This window comes from Alternaria hordeiaustralica, assembly GCF_023758085.1.
Source record: "Alternaria hordeiaustralica strain BMP 2776 chromosome Unknown scaffold_5, whole genome shotgun sequence".
Taxonomy (NCBI): Eukaryota; Fungi; Ascomycota; class Dothideomycetes; order Pleosporales; family Pleosporaceae; genus Alternaria; species Alternaria hordeiaustralica.
The window spans coordinates 121,018-141,276 of NW_026056777.1; the positions used below are offsets into that span (position 1 = coordinate 121,018).

Genomic DNA, 20,259 nt, shown 5'->3' on the forward strand with positions numbered 1-20,259 from the left:
CGCACCCTCTCCCGGACGCGCGACCCCGCCGCCAGCATGAACCACTACCCTCCCCGGGCGGTCATGCCTCCCCAGACGGGCCCAGCCCAGCGCCTCAACGAGCTGCTCGACAACATCAAGACCGAGTTTGAAGCCGAATCCCAGCGCAGCGTCGATGCCGAAGGCCAAAGTGAGTCTTGCACATGCTATCCAGCCGCGAAGGGAAGCAGTTGCCGTGCGGTATCCAAGGACCGGGCGAGCAAACTTTCTGCGCATGGCCTCGACTGTCTTTTGTCGCATGGAGCTCACAGCTGCTAACTAGTCTTTGCAGTCACGCGCCACATCCAAGAGATTGAGTTGATCCGCGGCAAGGTCTACTCGCTCGAGCAGTCACACAACCAGATGAAAGCAAAGTAAGCACCTTCCGCACGTCGCCCACACACACCACGACCCCCAGCTTCCTTCAGGCTGCGCTTTGGATGCTGACCCCCGTGCTAGATACGAGGAGCGCATCGCCCAGCTGGAGCGCGAACTCGAGGCTCGCGGCGGCCCCAGCCAGAACTCGCAGCACCACGGCCCCTCGCAGCCTCAGCCGCCTCAGATCGGCCACGGGCCTAGTAACCTGTTCGGCGGCATAATGGCAGGCAGTGCTGCCCAAGGAGGTCCGGGTCTGGCGCCTCCTCCACAGGAGCCGCCCCAGGGCCATGGCATGCCGCCACAACTGGGAGGACCCCAAGGCCCCCCAGGACTGAACCCTGCTCCTGGTCCGCCACAGCACTTTGGTGGCTACCAGCAGGGTCCATCTGTCAATGGTAAGCGTCAAAGACTTCATGCTTCTGCCATCGTCTCGGCTAACACATCGCAGGTTATGGTCAGCCTCCACAGCCCACTGCCTCACCTGGTGCTAAGCGTCCAGGTCCTGCCCGCGGTCCCCCCAACGGCCCACCCAATCCCGCCACTCCTCAGCAGAACAACCCTGCACCCTACCCCGGATCGCCTCAAGTCCCGCGACCGACTCCTCCTCCCCACCATCAGCAGCCGAGTGCCTTGATGGCGCCCAACCACATTCCTCTCAGCCAGAGCAACGTCTTGGCTGATCTAGACATTGAGCAGTTGCCAGAGAACCTGAAGAAGGAGGGCAGCGATTGGTTCGCGGTCTTCAACCCTCGTTCAAGACGTGTGCTTGATGTTGACTTGATCCACAATCTACCCCATCAAAGTGTCGTCTGCTGCGTACGCTTCAGCTTGGACGGAAGGTGGGTTGCGACAGGTTGCAACCGCTCAGCCCAGATTTTCGATGTCGAGACTGGAAACCCTGTCGCGCATCTTCAGGATGGAAGCCTGCCCGAGGACGGCGATCTGTACATCCGAAGCGTCTGCTTCAGTCCCAGCGGCCAGTACCTTGCAACCGGTGCTGAGGACAAGGTCATTAGGGTAAGTTTAATCCTGACTCGCTCTATCAATCATGACTAACATTGAGCCAGGTCTGGGACATTGCTACCCGCACCATCAAGCACCAGTTTACTGGACACGAGCAGGACATTTACTCCCTGGACTTTGCCAGGAACGGCAAGATCATTGCATCCGGTAGTGGCGATCGCAGTGTCCGTCTCTGGGACCTCGAGTCCAACATGCAAGTGTCCAACTTCTCCATTGAGGACGGTGTCACCACCGTGGCCATCTCCCCAGACAACCTCTACGTCGCCGCTGGATCTCTCGACAAGAGCGTCCGCGTGTGGGACATTCAGACCGGCCAGCTTGTCGTCCGTCTCGAAGGCGAGCACGGTCACAAGGATAGTGTCTACAGTGTGGCTTTTGCTCCTTCGGGCAACAGGCTCGTCAGTGGCAGTCTCGACAAGACGATCAAGATGTGGGAGCTATCCACAAACAACCGCTTCGTCCCAGGCGGCCACCAACCAACCGGCAAGTGCATCCGCACTTTCGAAGGCCACAAGGACTTTGTGCTCAGCGTTGCCCTTACCCCACACGGTGACTGGGTACTGAGTGGTTCCAAGGACCGCGGTGTCCAGTTCTGGGACCCTCACACTGGTGTCGCGCAGCTCATGTTGCAGGGACACAAGAACTCCGGTAAGCTTGATATATCTTCGCGTCTATCGTGTTACTAACGTTGCCTCTTCCAGTTATTTCCGTAGCTCCCAGCCCCACAGGAGGCGTCTTCGCTACCGGTAGTGGCGATATGCGTGCGCGTATTTGGAGGTAAGTCACTTGTCCACTCACATTTCCCTATCCAAAAGCTCAAAATGCTGACTTGCATTAGGTTTGACAGGTATCCTGGACCTTAGGAAGGTCGTGATCTCTTGATCAAGGATGAATACATAACGCCATTCACTTGATTTCATCGTTGATCCATAGAGAAGGCAAGTGGGTGGTGGGTAAAATCGGCAATGGGCTCTGGAGACACTTGTGTTGTTTTATTATTCTCGTGTTCGGTTTGGAGAAATCAGGACGTTATGAGGTATTTTTGATTCCCAATCTTCCTTTACTAAAGTGAATATCGTTGGTATTCGATTTCGAACTCGCTCTCTCCATGCACCGTGATGTGTGTAATGATTTCAGTCTACATGAAATACGGTTCGACTCAGAGAACCGAAGTAGCGGTGACTGCGCTCCATCATGACTCAACAAGTCATGCTACGCTATGCGCCAGGCGATCAAAGTCGCTAGCTCCTAATCCCAAAGATGACTCAAACGCCACGAATGCTTGTTTCCCATCCGTCTACTCATACAATCAAACATTACCAGGCCCTGGACCTTTGCCCTGGTCTAGGAGCAGATGTGGTTTGAGGAAGCCGTCATCGATCTGCTTGAAGGCGTTTGCAGGATCGTGGCTGATCTCGTTGAAGAGCTGCTTCACTGCACCTGTGGCAGTCGCAACCCTACTCGAGCCCTCGGCTGCAGAGCCGACCGGCCTTATGCCTGATGTCGGGTACGGAGATGGGTCGCCCATTAATGGCGACGGCCCGCGATTTGGCGAGCGGCGTGCGCTGGGAGGAAGGTCAAGGTCGATGTCATCTTCATCAGCAGAGCCGCTATCAGCTGGGCTGAGGAGACTTTGGTCTGCGCCGTCTCTAGCACGTGGATGGCTCGAGTTGCGTCGCATGGCGCCGTTTGGTCGTGTGGGTGGACTACTTCGACTAACTGATCCGCTAGAGTAGGTAGCGTCGGGTCCGTTGACATTGTTGAGTGAGAAGCCATTTTGGCCGGGACGAGGAGTGTTGCCATAAGCTTGACCCTGTTTGCGTGTGTAGGTGCCGCCATTAACGACTTCAATGTCAAACTCGTCATCGCTGTCAATCTCTTCGACTACACCAGTGCGGATACCCAAAATCTCTAGCATGCGTGCAGTGGTACCGCCGAAGATGATGACAGTCAGAACGACTACGACAAGAACTGTGGCTCGCAGTGTGTCGCCGTTGTTACCTGTGAGACCTGCAGCAAGCGCAACACCTACAGCACCACGCAGACCTGCCCAGTAAATCATAACCTGGTGAGGATAAGGAATCTCTTCCGCAACTTCGTCGCCGCGGCGGCGCTGGCGATATCTTGTGACAGAGTTGATGAGCCTTGAAAGAGGAAACACTGCGCACCAGCGAGCGGCGCAAATGCCGAATACGGTAATCAAGATGAAGAGAGGCTTGTAATCGAGCTTGTCATCAGTGAAGAGGGACAAGCCTAGGTAGATGAAGATAAAGTTCTCCGAAATCTGGGAGGTGACCTGGAAGACAAACTTGGTGGTTAACTGGGTCCGTCTGGACATGTTGTGGTAAGCGTAATGCTTCATGCAGATACCACAAAACAGCAAAGAGACGATACCTGCAGGCTGATTAGCAGATGGCCGCAGACGGAAGCTGGTGAAGACTTACCAGACATATGGATGGCATTGGACAGAAAGTAGGTCAAGTATGCGGTGAGTATGATGAGACAACTCTCAGTCTTGGGGAAGCGCCTAACATAGGTGAACTTGAGCATCAGAGACACGCCAATGCCGACCATGACACCTATAAACAGACTTCCGAAGAAGACGCCGAGGAAAATGCCTACGGCCTCAAAGAGGCTCATGAAGCCCAGAGACTCGGCACCGTCCTTGTACTTCTGTGCAGTCTCGAAGACGACGATAGCGATAGCATCGTTAAGAATGGACTCGCCAAAGATGATGGTGTATAGCTTGGGCTCTACTTTGTACGTATCGAAGATGGCAAGAATGGTAACGGGATCGGTGGCCGAGAGGGTAGCGCCAACAGACATGGCCTCGACGAAGTTGATCTTGAAGCCATCGAGAGGTATCCTGGTCCACAGGAACAGGATGATGCCAAGCACAAGGGCGGATATGAAAGAGCCGGCAAAGGCAAAGGTGAGAATGGTTCCAATGTGTCGGAAGAAATTGCCTTGGTGGAGTTCGTAGCCAGCCGAGAGGATGATGGGAGGCAGGAGCAAGTTGAAGAACATCTGGTAGTCGAAACTGACGACATCTCGGACGGAAGCGACTGCTGTCAGGCGCAGCAGCAGGCCAACGACCATGCCTGAAGGGCGTTAGCGAGCATCATAGCGCGATTGGATTACGAGATGGACTAGGCGACATCGCAGGTGGATATTGCAGGTTACCCCACAATTAGTCGGGTGATGGGCTTCGGGCTGCAAGTGATCGGATTTTGTGGCCTTGCCCATGCACACTACGCCGAGCTTGTCTCAACGGACGCCAAGCGTGCGGAAGGGCCCAAGCAGCCGCGGAGGGTGGTGTGGGAACGACGTACCAGCAAAAATAGAGAGGACTGTCTCATGGACGGCCTGGATCTTCCGCGTGTGGAGTATGTAGCTCGTGAAGAGGGCGATTATGAGGAGCATAATCAGGATGGACAGGGCCCACGATGTGAATATCTCCTTCTGGCCCGCCTCTGGCTCGTCTGTTGGCGCGCATTAGAGATGGGATCGCCGTGTGTGTGTGTGTGGAGCGGGGAACTGACCGTCCGGGTCTGCGTCGGATGCATCGCGCTCTGCCGTCAACAGTCAGTATGTATGCCGGGCGTGTCGGACTTGAAGCGTCGAGGGCGCATACTGAGTAGCTGGCCGACTGCCCACCAGCCCATTACTGACGCCATGGTGGACTCAAGGCCGGGCGGTCATCAACAGCGGAAGTGTGTAGGGTGTCGCAGGAGGATTGCGCGGGGGTTGCGGGCGTGTATGTCGAAGTTGCAGGTGGCTGCTGGGCGTTGGATGCTGGTCCTGGGGCTGCCTGGATGGGACGGGGCCTGGGGCAACGTTGCGCAAGGAGTCGAGGGCGGAGCGGCGTCGGGCGTGTCCGGGCAGGGCGAGACGCGCTGGAGGCAGGTGTGGCAGCGTGGAACAGCTTCTGCGATGCGAGGCTGGCGATATGGCATGCGATATGGCGGCTGGTGAGGCTCTTGCAGACGCGTCGCTGCCTTCGCACAGCGTCCAGGTGTCTCCATGTCTCGGCTGCCGTTCCAGCGAGCACCAGCCTTGGTTGGGCCTAGCGCCATCGACGAGGGTCTCAGAACCGCTCATGGGGCGACGTCATGGCACGCACACTGGCTAGTACGCCTGCATGACATCTACCCAGAATCACCTGCAAGACCTGCTAGACCCTTCACCAAGCCTACCGCACACGGCTGGCACCCACATGACCTACACCGCCTCGAACCTGATCGTGACTCCCCGCCCGTTATAGACCTGCCTGCTGCCCGCCCCTCCGTCGTCCCTTTGAGCAGCGCCGATTGTGAACTTTGGTCGAGATTCGAGATCGATCGCCGCCGCAGCCCCAGCGGTCCCACTAGCGCCTCTTTCACGCTCGATACGCTTTGGAGCATGGCCTGAGTCCCACCGCGCCACTCGCCTTTTGTTGATAGTCTGTCTCTCACCACATCTCTCCACCGCGCATCCTCGCGTCCTCGTACTTGCCCACCCTGCCTGCTGCCAATCACAATCTCGCCGACCCTGACAGCGAGCCGTAAGCCACCAGGGCTGACCACGTCGCCCGCGCAGGCCACTCCACGCACTCTCCCCACATCAGGTTGCGACTGCCACCCGCCCCATCATGTCGTCCTCACGGCCCAACGGCGGCGACTCGCGCTCGTCTTCACCTCGTGCCTCTCCTCCCTCCAGAATCGACACTTCCGCCCGCCCCAAGCCACGCCCCAAGCTCGTTTCCTTTGGCCGCGACTCGCTCATGGGTGGACGACCAGACACTGAAGGCCACACCCACGTCGAATTCATCCACGAGAACTCGCCCACCATCATCCCCCAAAGAATGTCCTCCGAAAACGACCCGCTCCTTAAGGAGAGCCTGTCGCCCGACGACGATGACGATGACTGGATGGGCGAATCACAGGTCGAGGAGACAAAGAGCAGTTGGTTCTTGTTCTTGCTCACCTTTGGAGGCCTCGGCCTGCAAATAGGATGGTCCGTAGAGACTTCCAACGGATCGGTAAGTGCTTTTTCTCGCTGCAAATCTCCATGAGGACGACATGGACCCTGCATGCAGATCCGGCACTGAGGTCGTGTGAGCCATGCATGCATGACCCGTCGGACCACCGCAGCCCACCTCGACCTCGAACTATGCTAACTGTACGCAGCCATACTTACTATCGCTCGGTCTGAGCAAGTCGATGCTTGCTCTCGTGTGGATTGCCGGTCCTCTCTCCGGAGTACTTGTTCAGCCCTATGTCGGTCTCAAGAGTGACAACTGCCGTCTGCGCTGGGGAAAGCGGAGACCCTTCATTATCGGCGGTGCGGCTGCGACCATCGTGTCACTCATGGTCCTCGCCTGGGCAAGGGAAATCATCGGAGGTTTCCTAGGCCTCTTCGGCGCTGACCCAGAGTCGTCTGGGGTCAAGACGTGCATCATGCTCTTCGCCGTCTTGTTCGTCTACGTGCTCGATTTCGCTATCAACGTCATCCAAGCCGGTGTGCGAGCATACATCGTCGACGTGGCCCCTACCCATCAGCAGGAGTCTGCCAATGCATGGCTGATGCGCTCGGCTGGTATTGGCAACATCTTGGGTTACCTAGCTGGTTACATCAATCTGCCAGATTACCTTCCATGGCTCGGAGGCACACAGTTCAAGGTCCTCTGCGCTATCGCCTCGTTTGTCATGGCCATCACTGTTGGCATCAGTTGCTCAACCTGCTCGGAACGCGATCCCCAATTTGACACTGCACCGGCCGAGCAGCAGGAAGGTGTCATGGCCTTCTTCAGGGGTCTCGCGCGCTCAGTCAAGAAACTCCCGCCCCAGATCAAGAAGGTCTGCATGGTGCAGTTCTTTGCCTGGATTGGATGGTTTCCATTTCTCTTCTACATCACTACCTATGTTGGCGAAATCTATGCAGATCCCTACTTTGAGGAGAACCCCCACCTGCCAGATGGCAAGATTGACGAGATCTTGGAGAGCGGTACCAGGATTGGCACCAGAGCACTTTTGGTGTTCGCTATCACCACCTTTTTCTCCTCTGTCATCCTGCCGTTCGTCATCCCTCCGACGTTCCAAGCCCCAGAACCCGACCGTCCAATAACCCCGGCAACGCCTATGACACCGACAACCCCACATTCCATGGGTGGCTCTGGCTACTTTGCTCTAGGTCCAGCACGCAGGGAAAACCCAAACACAACTATGGAGAAGATCGCCAAATCGTTGGAAACGTTGCAAGTCAAATCGCTCACTCTCCGTCGATCCTGGTTCATCTCACACATTCTCTTTGCCGTCCTCATGGTCCTCACCTTCTTTGTTCGTAGTACGTTGGGAGCTACAGTCCTTGTCGGCGCCATTGGTATTCCTTGGTGTGTGACCAACTGGGCACCGTTCGCCATCATCTCCTCTGAGATCTCCAAGAGAGACGCCATCCGTCGCGGTATCATCAAGCCTCGTGACCGCGAATCGCAGCTCATCGCTGAAGGAGAGGATGACGGTTCCGGCGCCGATTCTGCTGGTGTTGTGTTGGGTATCCACAACGTCGCCATTGCAGCGCCGCAGGTCATCGCGACACTTGTCAGTGCCATCATGTTCAAGCTCCTACAAAAGCCTAGGGGCACGTCAGGTGACACGAGTGTAGCCTGGGTGCTACGCTTTGGCGGTATCTGCGCTCTGGTCGCTGCGTGGTTAACGCTGCAAGTTAACGAAGAGAAGGAGGAAGAGGAAGAAGAAGAGCCTTTCAGAAGAAGACGGATGTCTTAGAACGACTCCGATGAACAGTCTATCACGCGCCTAAGACGCGATTTGGAGCGATCCCTTAGCCGACAGCATTCTTCCATTGAGGGCACATCAAGTTCACAAGACGATAGAAACGAAGAGCGGATTGGAGATGAATGATTTGAACGATTCGATATGCGCTACACTATACGGAAAGCCTCACGGCTTGACTCTAGCGTTACAGAGTACTGTTTGGACTGCGATGCATCACGCGGCGAAGACATGGCGTTTTATGGGGTTTGAGCGAGCGAGCATGCCTTGGTTTGTGAGCGCGCACGCGGAGTTTTGGAAAGTATACATGGGCTGGGAAGGGGCAAAATTCGTTAGGCGCACTCTTTTGGGTAAATTTACATCTTACTAGTCAAAACTGCACGTAGTCTTGATGGTTGAATGAACAACCTTGACGACTCTCGCCCTGGACAACATCAATGTGACTCTGTGTTTTACTAGTTTACCCCTCCATACACGAAGATGCCAGTGTGGAGGTTGATCAAACGAGAGTTTTGTTTCTTTGTCCGCAACTACGCTGATGTATAAACAGTTGAAGCGAAGTTTTCGAACCGCAACTTCCACCCGTCGACTTCTTTCCCACCGACCGATCAATCTATATACAAGGTAGCACCACTCCCTGTCCTTGAACTACCTCATGCCCTCCTCCAATGAGACGTGACGTAAAGCCAGCGCCTTACAAAGCCGGCTTAGCGTTCTTAACCAGCATCTCAAAGTACGCCTGGTTCCACTGACCAGCCTCGGGACTGGGCTGGTAGGCATCAGGCTTACCGCAGAAAGAATCGTACCTAGTAGCCGAGCTATCACTCGTACCATCGCTCTCACCACCAGGCTTAACCCAGACGAACGAGTCGACAAGCGAAGAGCCCGTGTTGCTCGTGGGGCGAACACCGAATCCAGCGCCGTTGACGTTGCACCAGTTGCCCCACTCCTCGCGCAGGCCAGTGACGCCGTTGCGGCCCGTGTCGACAATGGCTTGGCCGGGCATGCCGGCGGACTTGAGCTCGGGCGAGAAGAGCTCGATGTACTTCTTCTCGTTTTGCGCTTTGTTGTACTGCGCGTCCGAGGAGCCGGAGAACTCTCCTGGAGACAGGTCCCAGGCGTTCCAGCCCGCGACGTTGGTGGCCACGCCGCGGACTTGCTTGGGGCTGCCTGCGGCCTTGTAGACGGTGGCTAGTTCTTTGGCTCCGGGCTCTGGAAAGAGGTTGTTAGTGATGGGATGGGATTGAGGGGGTGGGAGGGTGCTTACTTAGGTTGTCGTTCCAGCCGAGCCAGCCTCCGTGACCAGCATCGATGTACATGGCGATGTTGGGCAGGTTGAGCTGCTTCAGAGCGTATGCGACACCGTCGCGGTAGCCAGAGGCGGAGTCTTTGCAGGTCTGGAGGTCGGAGTTGGTGACTAAGTTGGGGAGCGAATCGGGTTCGATGACGAGGGCGATGGCGGTGTTGGGGTACTTTTTGAAGATGGCAACGATGGCTTGCGTATCGTTAGTAAAGGCTGTGATCAACAGAGATAAAACGCTTACGGTCAATGTACTCGGACTTGTAGACGCTGAGCTCGCCAACAGCAAGCTCACCGTTGGAGGCCTTGGCGGCACAGTCACGACCGGGCAGATCGTAGATAACTAGTGCGGCAATCTGGTTGCAGGGGACGTCTTTGATACCATCCTCGACGACGGAGATCTTCTCACGGGTGTCGCTGATTGTCTGTCAGTAGAGATTTGTGAGGACGAGCAGATTGACTCACATCCACAAGAATGTTCCAACGTCAGCAATCTTGAGAGCCTTAGCCGCCATAGCAGTGTCGGTCATCTGAGCAGCCGCAGAAACGACCTCGGATGAGTAGAACTTGTTGGCGTAGATGGATCGGGACGCAAAGGGGTTGCCAGAAAGAGTAACGGGAGTGGCACATGCTGCAGCCTGGCGAGCAGTGATGGGGCCGTTCTCTACGGGAGATGGGAGAGCGAAAGCGCCAGTGATGGCCGAGGCCACGGCGAAAGAGAAAAGACCCTTCATGTTGACGTCTGAATGTAGTTGTTTTGTTGGGTTGGTGCTGGAAGCCTTGGGGGTAGTGGGAGCCTCTTATATCGGCGTTGGATCGTATGCTGCTAGTATGGCGCCAACTCAGCACTGAGGTACCGTCTCATCAGGAAACAGGCCCGGAGACTGCGGACGTTAGCTTCTGGGTTGGGTCTGTGCGATCAGCGCTTGAGATATGAGGCTTAGATGAAGATTTATCAATGGCGGCATGGTAGTATAGTAGGGGTCCACTGACATAGCACCAGCTGAGTGGGAGGCAAAAGCCGGGTTTCTTGAGGTGGCGTTGCTTTACTAGCTATCAGCTTTGGATGAAGAATTCTTTTGTGGAAAGACATTACCGCCGCATGAGACTGCCATTAGGATTATGCAGTGGGATGCTCTCTTTGGGTATCTTCCAAACTTCCGAATGTCATATTATCTTTTCGTTGCTCAAATTCGTCTTGATAGGTCTCCAGCCGCTTGGACCCTGTCTACAGGGTAGATAAATGAATGTTTACATGAGACGTATTGGGGTTGCGGGGGTGCTTATTGTTCGGGTCTCCTACCCCGCGATCTTAGTCCTCAGCCTCACTCGTGATGACGATGATTGGCAGTTTGCGACATCATCTACGTAGCCCGTAAGCTTCCCATCGAGATATGAAAGAGTTTAGTATTGTGGGACAGCTCATCGGGTCATATGACGCTGGTCATGGAGAACCGTCTTCCGACTGTTGTTGCAGATGAACTCCTCGCAGCATCCACAGTGCCCATAAACTCTTTGGCAATGCACCAGTGATCAACAAATCTGCAGTAAAATGACGCGAGCCCTCTTCCCCGACAACGCTGTATTGGGGGTTGATTGGGCTCGGCCCGATGTAAAACGTAAGCAGGTACACGAAGGCAGCCCGGAAATCTTTGGCTAGAAAGCTTCTCGAAAGGCTCGAATGAACACATGACAGTCGAAATTGATGAAGGTCGATCTTGGAGGCTCTTTAATTGTGCATTTATCCTGATGCACTCCACATGGGAGTTTATGACGAACGAGAGACCAGGTCGATAATACAGCCAAGCCTCGCTACCGACTTGCGATGCTGGTCTGGAGGTCGTGTGAGGCAGGACGAGCGCTTGCGGTAGGCTTCTGGAAGATGAGGGTTGGGGAACTCCCGGGTATACGCGTCTGCCTAAAATGAGCATATGAGAACACGAACGGACAGCACGATACGTAGCAGCTGCCTGAAGGTGCGCGATATCATTGCGATTGACCGTCTTCGTGTCAAATAGTCTTGAATATACTCTTCTTTGCTGCACTGGACGACTTCTGGTACACGATGGCATGATACGAGTGGAGCCTGGTGCTACCAATAACATCTTAGCGGGTTTGATCTCGTTACTCGTGCTATACGAGTGGAAGACGGCAGACCACTTCTGTCTGGTCTTGTGAGCGCACGGCATGCGTATCGGCGCACGACTTCCGCTGCTGCAGCTAGCTGTGTGGTTCGGACCGCGTTGTGAGAGAGTGAAGGTAACAGAGACTCTGGCACTGATACATAGTGATGACAGCGACGCTCGAAAGGATGATGTGAGTGGTTGATGTAAGTGACCAGCTTCGCGTTCGCAGATGCCAGAGTGGTCGGGTAATTGAAGCTTGCCCACGCTAATGACGAGCCTATTCCCCTTCCAGCGTAGTCTCAATATGGAGGCCATCTAATGTACCTAAGCTTCACGCCATTGCCTCGCAAGCCTTGCGCTTGAGGAGAATTTCTGAGCTTGTGTGAACGTCTGCAATTCTCGAGAGGATAGTCAGACTTTGAGAGATTTGTGTTCACTGAGAAGGGTGGGCAAAGATATCACGATGCCTCTTGCGATCCACGCTTCGGCGGTGAGACCTCACTCAAATTGCGGAAAGATCCGACGAGACCTCTTCGTACCCCTGCGAAGGCGCATCTGGATATCAGCCATATATCCATATCCATTCGATATTGATGCTACCGACTTTTGCGATCGATCACGTGGCCGTTGAGAGGCAGGCATCCATGGCACTAGATGCCGGCATCTGACTGGCGTTAGATTTCTACGTTCATGGCTCCCGTCTCCGATACTTTCCAAGTCTCTCACTTGCTCTTGCTTGAATCATCTCAGCAAATATAAATCGCGTATCGCTGCTCGAACACCAAGAAGAAAAGGCTACAATCATTCCGATGTACGAATTTCGGCTAATGAATGACTTGCCTTGCGTCGCGTCAAGGTTCTGCGGACAGTGAGAGCGTATCTCAAGTGTTGCCATCCAGGTCTCGTCATACTTTGTTGTATTTGGAGGGTTGATCCAGTGGAACAAATGAAGTCTGAAAGACGCGATATAAGTAGGCGACAGATCGTCCCTAGGCGCTCGTCTTCTGGGAAGTGGACTTTGGATGTATTTTCCGCGTTGGAAAAAATCTTGAGTGTAAATAAAGCCCACTGGCCGAGGTTTTCGTGCAGACTATGCAGGATATGGCGGACGTTGCTGGGTGACGGTATATCCGGATTGCTGAGGTCGCAGACATGATGGCGCATCTCGCTGTCGCATCGCAGTCGAAACCCTTCCAACGCATTGAGCAGATGTTCCGCATACAGGCCCATAGGGGGAAGCGACGGGCGGTAAGCCCTAGTGAGAGCATCAAATCCAGGCGATAGTATACTGCATAAAGCGATGATGCAATCGCGAGTAAAGCCCTTCAGCCTGCCATTTCCCTTCGATCGGGTACCATGATAAGGAGTGGCGATTCTTCAGTTCCCATGTTTGTCCATCGTGGTGCCTTGTTCATAATGAACTGAGTACTGGATATCTTGTCGTATGGTGTTGTTTTTTGAGCTTGTATGGTCCACTCGCCCATTATTTAAATCCAAGTTCTGCGGTGCTGACGAGACTGTCGCTGTGTTTTGGAGTGCTTCAGGCCTCAGTTTCATCTGCGCGCTTCGAGGCTCAAATCTAGATGGGGGCAGAGCTGTCGTGTCAGACGACATCGTGTCCATAGAGATCTCAGGCGCATCCGGGCGAGATGCCTGTTTGCGTGAAGCTTTCGCTTTCCCTGAAGCAACACCACGACCCGACAGCTTGTATCCTTGAGATGGGGCATGAATCCGCATAAGCTCGCCATGACCGAAACCAGTGTTGAGCGACTCTGTGAACCGCTTGAGCGCAGCGAGCGTCGCGGCCGCTAGAGAGTATGATAGTTCCACAGCCTGCCAGATGACCACTGTGGCTGCCGTGAGAGAGACATCAGATGTAGTCGTAAGTTGATGTATCTCATTTTGGCGAAGAGCAGAGAAGATTAGGGTTCTATCGCGTGATCAGCTAATACAAAAGCACTGCTGGCGAGCGGTACGTACGGTAGTCGGAGCCAAAATGACGATATGACGATGAGTTTGGTTCGGAAAGCCATACGTAGACCCCACACCAACTGAATGGGCAGGAAGAGCAGGAGGACCTCGGTCATGACGTCCAGAGCTGTGAGAGCAACCCATCGTCGCTCACTCTGGGCGCATTCGGAGTACACGGAGCTGATGTCCCACGCAAGCACACGGTGGGCCGAGCAGTCGACATTCAGAAGGAGGACAGATGTGAGACATTGAGCGACGATTATGGCGCTTACGCCGTACTGAAATCTTCTGTGGAAACTCGTCTGTGTCGTGCGCAATAGCATGGCAACGATGGCAATCTTAGAGACGCATAGGGATATGACCCATAGGATGTTACCAGCCGTTGCGTAGTTATTGAGTTTCTCCATAGCGGATGAGAGAGTAGCCAGCTCGGTCATAGGGCGCCCGAGTCCAGTAGAGATGGACGCAAAAACGACACCAAAGAAACTAAGCGCCAACACCTATTCGCATGATTGTCAGTAACGGCCTCTCGTCGTGCTCAAAATTGTTATGAATACACCGAGATGTACTTACCCCTGATACTAGCACGATCAGATCGTCGAGACTGAAAGCTCTCCATCGAATATAACCTCGAAGGCATGCTACACATAGTGTGTAGCATAAGCAGAGACTGATGGTGAATTTCAACGTAGCTGCACGTCCTGGGCCTCGTGCGATTGCTTCCTCGTCATGATCCGCCATGATACTGCTCGTGAAAAGCACGCGAGAACTGCTCGGTAGCCTTAAGTTCCCACGACAGGGCGTTAGCACACCCGTGTGGGTCGTGGCGTCGTCTCCAAAGCTGCGGCGCGGACAACCGTCTCATCTTATCACCGTACCCTGACTCGAACTTCGCTGTTTGTCCAACGGCGAAACCAGCTGGGAACTGTTTTGTTCTGTGCGCAGTGAATGTATCACATCACCCCTTGAGCAGGCGCGTGGACCGTGTTGCGGCTCTCCCAGGACCATTCGTACGCATTTAACTCATGGCTGGGATCGGGTTCCGATAGGCATTAAATCCTTCAAACCTGTAGCGCTCTTTGGCTAGAATGTGGTGCATCCCTCCTGTTGCTGATTGCATGCGCTGAAGTGGGTGTAGATCGGAGAGGTCATTACGGGGTGCCTTGAACCTTGTCAATAATAGGCTGCCCCGTGACGTGCCAGAGCTTATCGCTTCTCAACAGCGTGCCTGACTGCAGCATTTACCGCTCGGCACTTGATCGTACATAGACTGCTGTACTTCAGCTAATCAACTCTTGTAGCTAAGAGTGATCAAGTTGACTACCTACAGTTGCTTTCCTCGACCTCTCGACGCTCTGACAGAGGAGAATTTGCGCACCTGCCCATGCCAGACTCCTACGACCGCCGATCTGCGACACCACCAGGCTGTAGCTAGCCTTTTTGACGATGAAAGCACGGTAGCACGCAGATGCAGGTTGTGACAGCGAACGTGTTGATTGGTGCGCGGTTCGGGGCCCCGGGAGGTGTGTGGTGCTGCGGAGCAAGCTTGGACGATAGACACCTCGGCTGTTTGATTACGGGCGAGGCGTGTTTATGGTGGCCACGGAACGGCCCTGGGAGGGTCCTTCTCCATGTTCCCTTCGATAACACATACCCTCTGCATGCTCCATCAACGAGTCACCGGTCGGCTATTTGGCCTCGCGACACCAATAGCATGATGCACGACGGTCAAAGAGCATCAACAAATCGAACCTTTCCAGTACCTGATAAGCTTACGCTTGAGTCGCCTTATTATGAATACATGGTATGGTGTACATGAACCAACACAAGACATTGCACAGGCCCCCACGGATATCATGCATTAGTGTCCTTGCGCAATGCGCACGGCTCGAGAGCCCTGTAGTTTCAAGCCGCTCGTCCAAGGCCATCTCCTTAATTACTCATGGCTGATTCGTCAAAGCCTGTCACGACCTCAATGGCACGCCACATAAAGCGGTGATGGGCCCAAGAACGGCAGCTAGTTCCTAGCTCTAGGCACGGCTTGCAATCAACGTGTATAGTGACGGCTGTAAAGTTTGCATCTAGATCGCTTAAGCAGCGTCTGGGACGAATTCCCCCACTGCACCTCCCTCTTCTTTCAGGACATCCCTTACCTCCGTTGATGGCCGTTGTTCTGTAGTCACGTACTTTGTACCATGGCAGTCGTCGGAGAATCGAAGATTGTGAATGCAGAGGAGTACGACACAGGAAGCAATGGATCCGGCGAAGCGGGTAGGATGCATGCCAGTGCTATGGGAGGCACAGCCCACGACGCCGAGGACATGCAGCGGATGGGCAAGAAACAAGAACTCCGGGTAAGCCCTTATTGCGACGTATATGCAGGAACTCTACTAAGTGTTCAATTAGAGAAATTTTCGCCTGATTTCCATCATTGGGTTCGTGGTTGTCCTACAGTCAACATGGGAAAGTGCTCTACTGTAAGTTCTTGTTCCTGTGTCGATCTATCCCCTGCTAAGTATAAGCAAAGTTCAGCTTATTTTGGGCTATTCAATGGAGGCACAGCAGGAGTCATCTGGATGATGATTATCACATGGGTGTTCGTCCTAGCCATGATTGCGTCGCTTGCCGAGATGGCCTCCATGGCCCCAACTGCCGGTGGACAATACCATTGGGTCAGCGAGTTCGCTCCGCCATCATTCCAAAAGTCCCTTAGTTACATCGTGGGTACGTAGTTGAATGGTCTAAGCATCTAAAGTCTCGTACTGACACCATGTTCAGGATGGGCTGCGGCTGTCGGCTGGGTCAGCGGGATACCCGCCTGTGCACAAATGCTTTCGAGTCTCGTCATCGGAATGGTCCTCCTCGCGTACCCTGACGCCCAGATTGGAGAACTATGGCATGTCACACTGTTGATGATGCTTTGGCTGTTCCTCATGATCGGTTTCAACATCTTCTTGGCGCAGCATCTTCCCCTCGCTGAAGGTGTTGTGCTAGTCTTGCATGTCTTTGCCTTCTTCGCGTTTCTGATTCTATTCTGGACCATGGCGGAGCGTCTTCCAGCGGAAGAAGTTTTCACCACTTGGACAAATGGTGGAGAATGGAGCTCGATGGGCGTGTCTGCTCTGGTTGGCCTCTCAACCCCATTGTGGTGTTTTATTGGTCCAGACGCGGGCGCGCACATGTCTGAGGAGTTGAAAAACGCCTCCGTGGTGCTTCCGAAAGCTATGATGTGGGCTGTTTTCTTCAACGGCATCTTCGGGTGCATCATGGTAAGCACGCCTGGACTACTTTGGATGAGAGGCAAATACTGACTACATACGCTCATTTTAGATGATTACCTTCGTAATGTGCGGCGGTGCTCTTGATTCGGTTCTCGAATCGCCGACCGGACAGCCTGTACTTCAGGCCGTTTACAATGCGACAGGCTCTATCGCCGGCACTGAGGTCATGGGTGCTCTTCTCGTCATCCTCGTCTTCTTTGCAGCCGTATCCGTTACTGCTGCTTCTTCGCGCCAGATCTGGGCATTTGCACGCGACAGGGGACTTCCGTTCTCTGCATGGATCGAGCGAGTGCCAGCCGGCTGGGACATTCCCGTCAACGCGCTACTTGTTTGTCTCGGATCCTCGCTCGTGCTCGCATGCATCAACTTCGGATCGGACGTTACGTTGAACGCCATCGTCTCCATCTCGAACGCAGCTCTCATCTTCTCCTACATCATATCGATTGGATGTGTGCGCTTGAAGCGTTGGCGAGGAGAGCCTCTGCTCCCTCGACGCTGGAGCCTGGGCAAGTTTGGAGGCATCGTCAACGACCTTGCTCTTGCCTTTTTGGTCGTTTCCTTCATCTTCTCATTCTTCCCGATAGTGCCAAACCCTTCGGCTACGGACATGAATTGGGCGGCGCTTATGTTTGGCGCGATGGCTATCATTGCAACGGTCAACTATTTCGTCAGCGCACGGAAGAGTTACATCGCGCCTGTTTCGCTTGTTAAACAAGACTAGACGGTGGATGTATCATGTTAGCAGTCATTCAAGACCATAGGTAGACAAAAGTATCCACAGGCTGCCTACCATGTTCGCTCGGAACGAATTTTGTTCTGAACCCTTATCCCTAATCCCTTCTTGGACTAGCGCTGTTGTGGTCATTCCCTCACGAACACCCATCTTGCATCCCCAATTCCTGAACGCGATATTGAAGGCTCAATCACATTTATAGGCCTCGATAACCTTGAGATCTACGTATACCTTTTCCCCTCTGTCTGAGACCCTTCCAAAACATTTCTTTCCTTTTTTCGTACGCGATGGTGCGGGGTATGCAAATGTGAATGGTCGTTCTATTTCCACCCGCGCAGACACTTTCAACTTTACGCCTGGAAGATTGGTAGAGCTCACGACTACAATGTCTCAACCTTTGAAAGAAACCGACATCCTGTTTCCGCACCTTTCCAACACACCAAATCTATCCAGCACCCTCTCTTCTCTACGCCGCTCAACACTATCAACGCACAACCGCCTTAATTCAATCATCTCCGACAGCGATTTCGTCAGTTCAGTCGCATCTGCCTACGATCTACCTCTCATAGCCAATGAACGTTGTGGAAGCTGGTATATTCCGCCAACTCAAAAATCTGGATCTGTCTACTTCAAGAGCACGGACGGTCACATGGGCGAATGGAGCTTCAGTCTGAGAAGACTGAATCTGCAACTGTTGGATATTGTGGAAAAGTTTGGCGGCGCCGTGGTTGTGGACAGCACGAGGAGGGGCAAGAGCATGCCGGACGCGCTGAGCAAAACCATCCCGACATGGTGCTGTGTGATCAACAGGGCTGTATTCGGCACACCTCGGAAAGACGAGATGCGATTGTTTACGCCGCCACAAGCCGTGGGAGAAAGCGAGCATGCGCAAATGGAGAAGAGGATAGACGGATTTGTGCAACAATTCCTGGTGCGTGTCTTATCTAGGCATTTCCGCACATATTCGCTGATATCGAGACAAGGATATCTGCAAACCTAACATCGTAGACCTTCGCAGTAAGCTGAAAAAGCCCCTGCGACCAATCTGGGTAACACAGCAATCATCTCTTCCGGATAGTCCGCCTTGTTTCCCCGACTTTCACCCGATCGTGCTCTGTACAGCATCGCGACGAGTACGTGGTGCGGAGGCATCGGAAAGCGGGTATATCCAGGGTGCTGCCGATGACCACGAAGCATGGTCTCATGGACTCACGCCGACAGTCTTCTGGAAGAACAAGGACGTGCTGATGAAGACGAGCGAGGAAGATGCGCCGGCTCTGATCGAAAGATTGCTCAACGAAGACGGAGGTAGTAGCGCGGTCGCAAGTCTGATCAAGCCAACGTCCAGACTGTACATCTCTCCTAGTGACCAGATGAAGCTCGACGGATTCGATGTTGTAATCAGTTGTACACCGGAGCCCTTCGCCCCTTCGATGCTAAAAGACGCCGGAGTCAAACACTACTTGCACCTCAAATGCCAAACCGGCAAACTGGGCTCGCGCGACCTCCGCACTCAACTGCCCCGAATTTTGAATTTCTTCTCGTCCCTGTCAGAACCAATCACCGGAAAGATTCTCGTATGCTGCCCAACAGGCAAGGATCTATCCGTCGGTACCGCCTTAGCATTACTATGTCTCTACACAAACGAGGAGGGAGCGATAGATACGAGCACGCCAAAGGAGACAAGTGCCATCGGAAAAGCCTTCATCAAGCAAAGGCTCAGTTGGATAACAACAAGCAACCCCGCGCTAAACCCAAGTCGAAGCACACTCCAAAGCGTCAATGCCATCCTGCTAGAAAGCCAAGATCCAAAAGCTTCCTTGCAAACCAAGAGTAACGGCACGGACACTGGTATCACCACCTCAATACCAATCCGAGAAACAAGACCCCTACCACAAGAACCACAAACAGACGACTCTTCCGAGACCGAAAAGCAGAAGCCCAGCTCTCCTTCGCTGCCTACCTCCATCTTCGAAAACCTACGCAACTCCCCCGACAAACCATGGAGCTTCACCCGTCAACTCCGCTCTACCCTACCGACGCATCCCTCGGGCAAAGTGACAGGAACAGCGACGTTCACGTCCTGCAAACTACCAGCCTCCTTTCCACCAACTCTGCTCTATGCCGAAGAAGGCGAGTTTGCAACAGACACGGGTCTCAAGTTCAACGCACGCAGGAAATACGTGTACCAACTCAAAACGTCGACACCAGAAAGCACAGGCGAGAAAGCAGGAGGAGACTACATCGCCGTCCGCTTCTTCGACGATGAGAAGATGCCGCGCGCGGATATTAAGGATGGCGTGGGGAGAAACGGGGAAGGAGTCGGGGGGTCATTCGTCGACATGGGTAATTTAGAGGCGAGTGGAAAGGAGGTGAAAGCCAAGAACAAGGAAACGCATCTTTGTGCCGAGGATTTGTATACGGCTAGTTGGACATTCGGAGCAGGTGTTGTCAACGGGGACACGGAGGACATGTGGTGGGAAGTGCGATACGATGTCAAGGGCCCAAAGAAGGATTACGTGAGTACCACGAGGTACACCCTCATTTGACGGACAGAGAAGAGATGAATATAGGGTATCAAAGCCGATCTACATAACACAAACGACCACGCGCCAGACACTGCGAAACAACATGTTTACCGCCAAGTAAAGAGTTTTCT

The 20,259-nt window shown here is 53.9% G+C and overlaps 6 protein-coding genes across 6 annotated transcripts; 4 read left to right on the forward strand and 2 right to left on the reverse strand.

Annotated features, from left to right (window-relative positions):
- Positions 1–36: 36 nt before the first annotated feature.
- On the forward strand, positions 37–2,282 carry J4E84_003386 (uncharacterized protein; the record flags this gene model as incomplete). Its single annotated transcript, XM_049385998.1, has 7 exons — positions 37–169; positions 311–392; positions 478–791; positions 845–1,413; positions 1,464–2,067; positions 2,121–2,196; positions 2,258–2,282. 7 exons carry the CDS (start codon positions 37–39, stop codon positions 2,280–2,282), a joined length of 1,803 nt encoding a protein of 600 aa, XP_049245847.1.
- A 446-nt stretch (positions 2,283–2,728) lies between these two features.
- On the reverse strand, positions 2,729–5,096 carry J4E84_003387 (uncharacterized protein; the record flags this gene model as incomplete). Its single annotated transcript, XM_049385999.1, has 5 exons — positions 2,729–3,813; positions 3,864–4,520; positions 4,752–4,901; positions 4,962–4,991; positions 5,054–5,096. 5 exons carry the CDS (start codon positions 5,094–5,096, stop codon positions 2,729–2,731), a joined length of 1,965 nt encoding a protein of 654 aa, XP_049245848.1.
- Positions 5,097–6,049: 953 nt separating this feature from the next.
- J4E84_003388 (uncharacterized protein) lies at positions 6,050–8,183 on the forward strand (the record flags this gene model as incomplete). Its single annotated transcript, XM_049386000.1, has 2 exons — positions 6,050–6,439; positions 6,588–8,183. The coding sequence occupies 2 exons, from the start codon at positions 6,050–6,052 to the stop codon at positions 8,181–8,183; spliced, it is 1,986 nt and encodes a 661-aa protein (XP_049245849.1).
- Positions 8,184–8,883: 700 nt separating this feature from the next.
- Positions 8,884–10,223, reverse strand: CEL6C (1,4-beta-D-glucan cellobiohydrolase cel6c; the record flags this gene model as incomplete). Its single annotated transcript, XM_049386001.1, has 4 exons — positions 8,884–9,401; positions 9,457–9,684; positions 9,734–9,906; positions 9,955–10,223. 4 exons carry the CDS (start codon positions 10,221–10,223, stop codon positions 8,884–8,886), a joined length of 1,188 nt encoding a protein of 395 aa, XP_049245850.1.
- Positions 10,224–15,781: 5,558 nt separating this feature from the next.
- On the forward strand, positions 15,782–17,588 carry J4E84_003390 (uncharacterized protein; the record flags this gene model as incomplete). The annotated part of the gene is made up of 5 exons (XM_049386002.1): positions 15,782–15,940; positions 15,993–16,063; positions 16,114–16,310; positions 16,365–16,855; positions 16,917–17,588. 5 exons carry the CDS (start codon positions 15,782–15,784, stop codon positions 17,586–17,588), a joined length of 1,590 nt encoding a protein of 529 aa, XP_049245851.1.
- Positions 17,589–17,985: 397 nt separating this feature from the next.
- Positions 17,986–20,249, forward strand: J4E84_003391 (uncharacterized protein; the record flags this gene model as incomplete). Its single annotated transcript, XM_049386003.1, has 3 exons — positions 17,986–18,531; positions 18,584–20,119; positions 20,217–20,249. The coding sequence occupies 3 exons, from the start codon at positions 17,986–17,988 to the stop codon at positions 20,247–20,249; spliced, it is 2,115 nt and encodes a 704-aa protein (XP_049245852.1).
- Between the last annotated feature and the right edge of the window lie 10 nt (positions 20,250–20,259).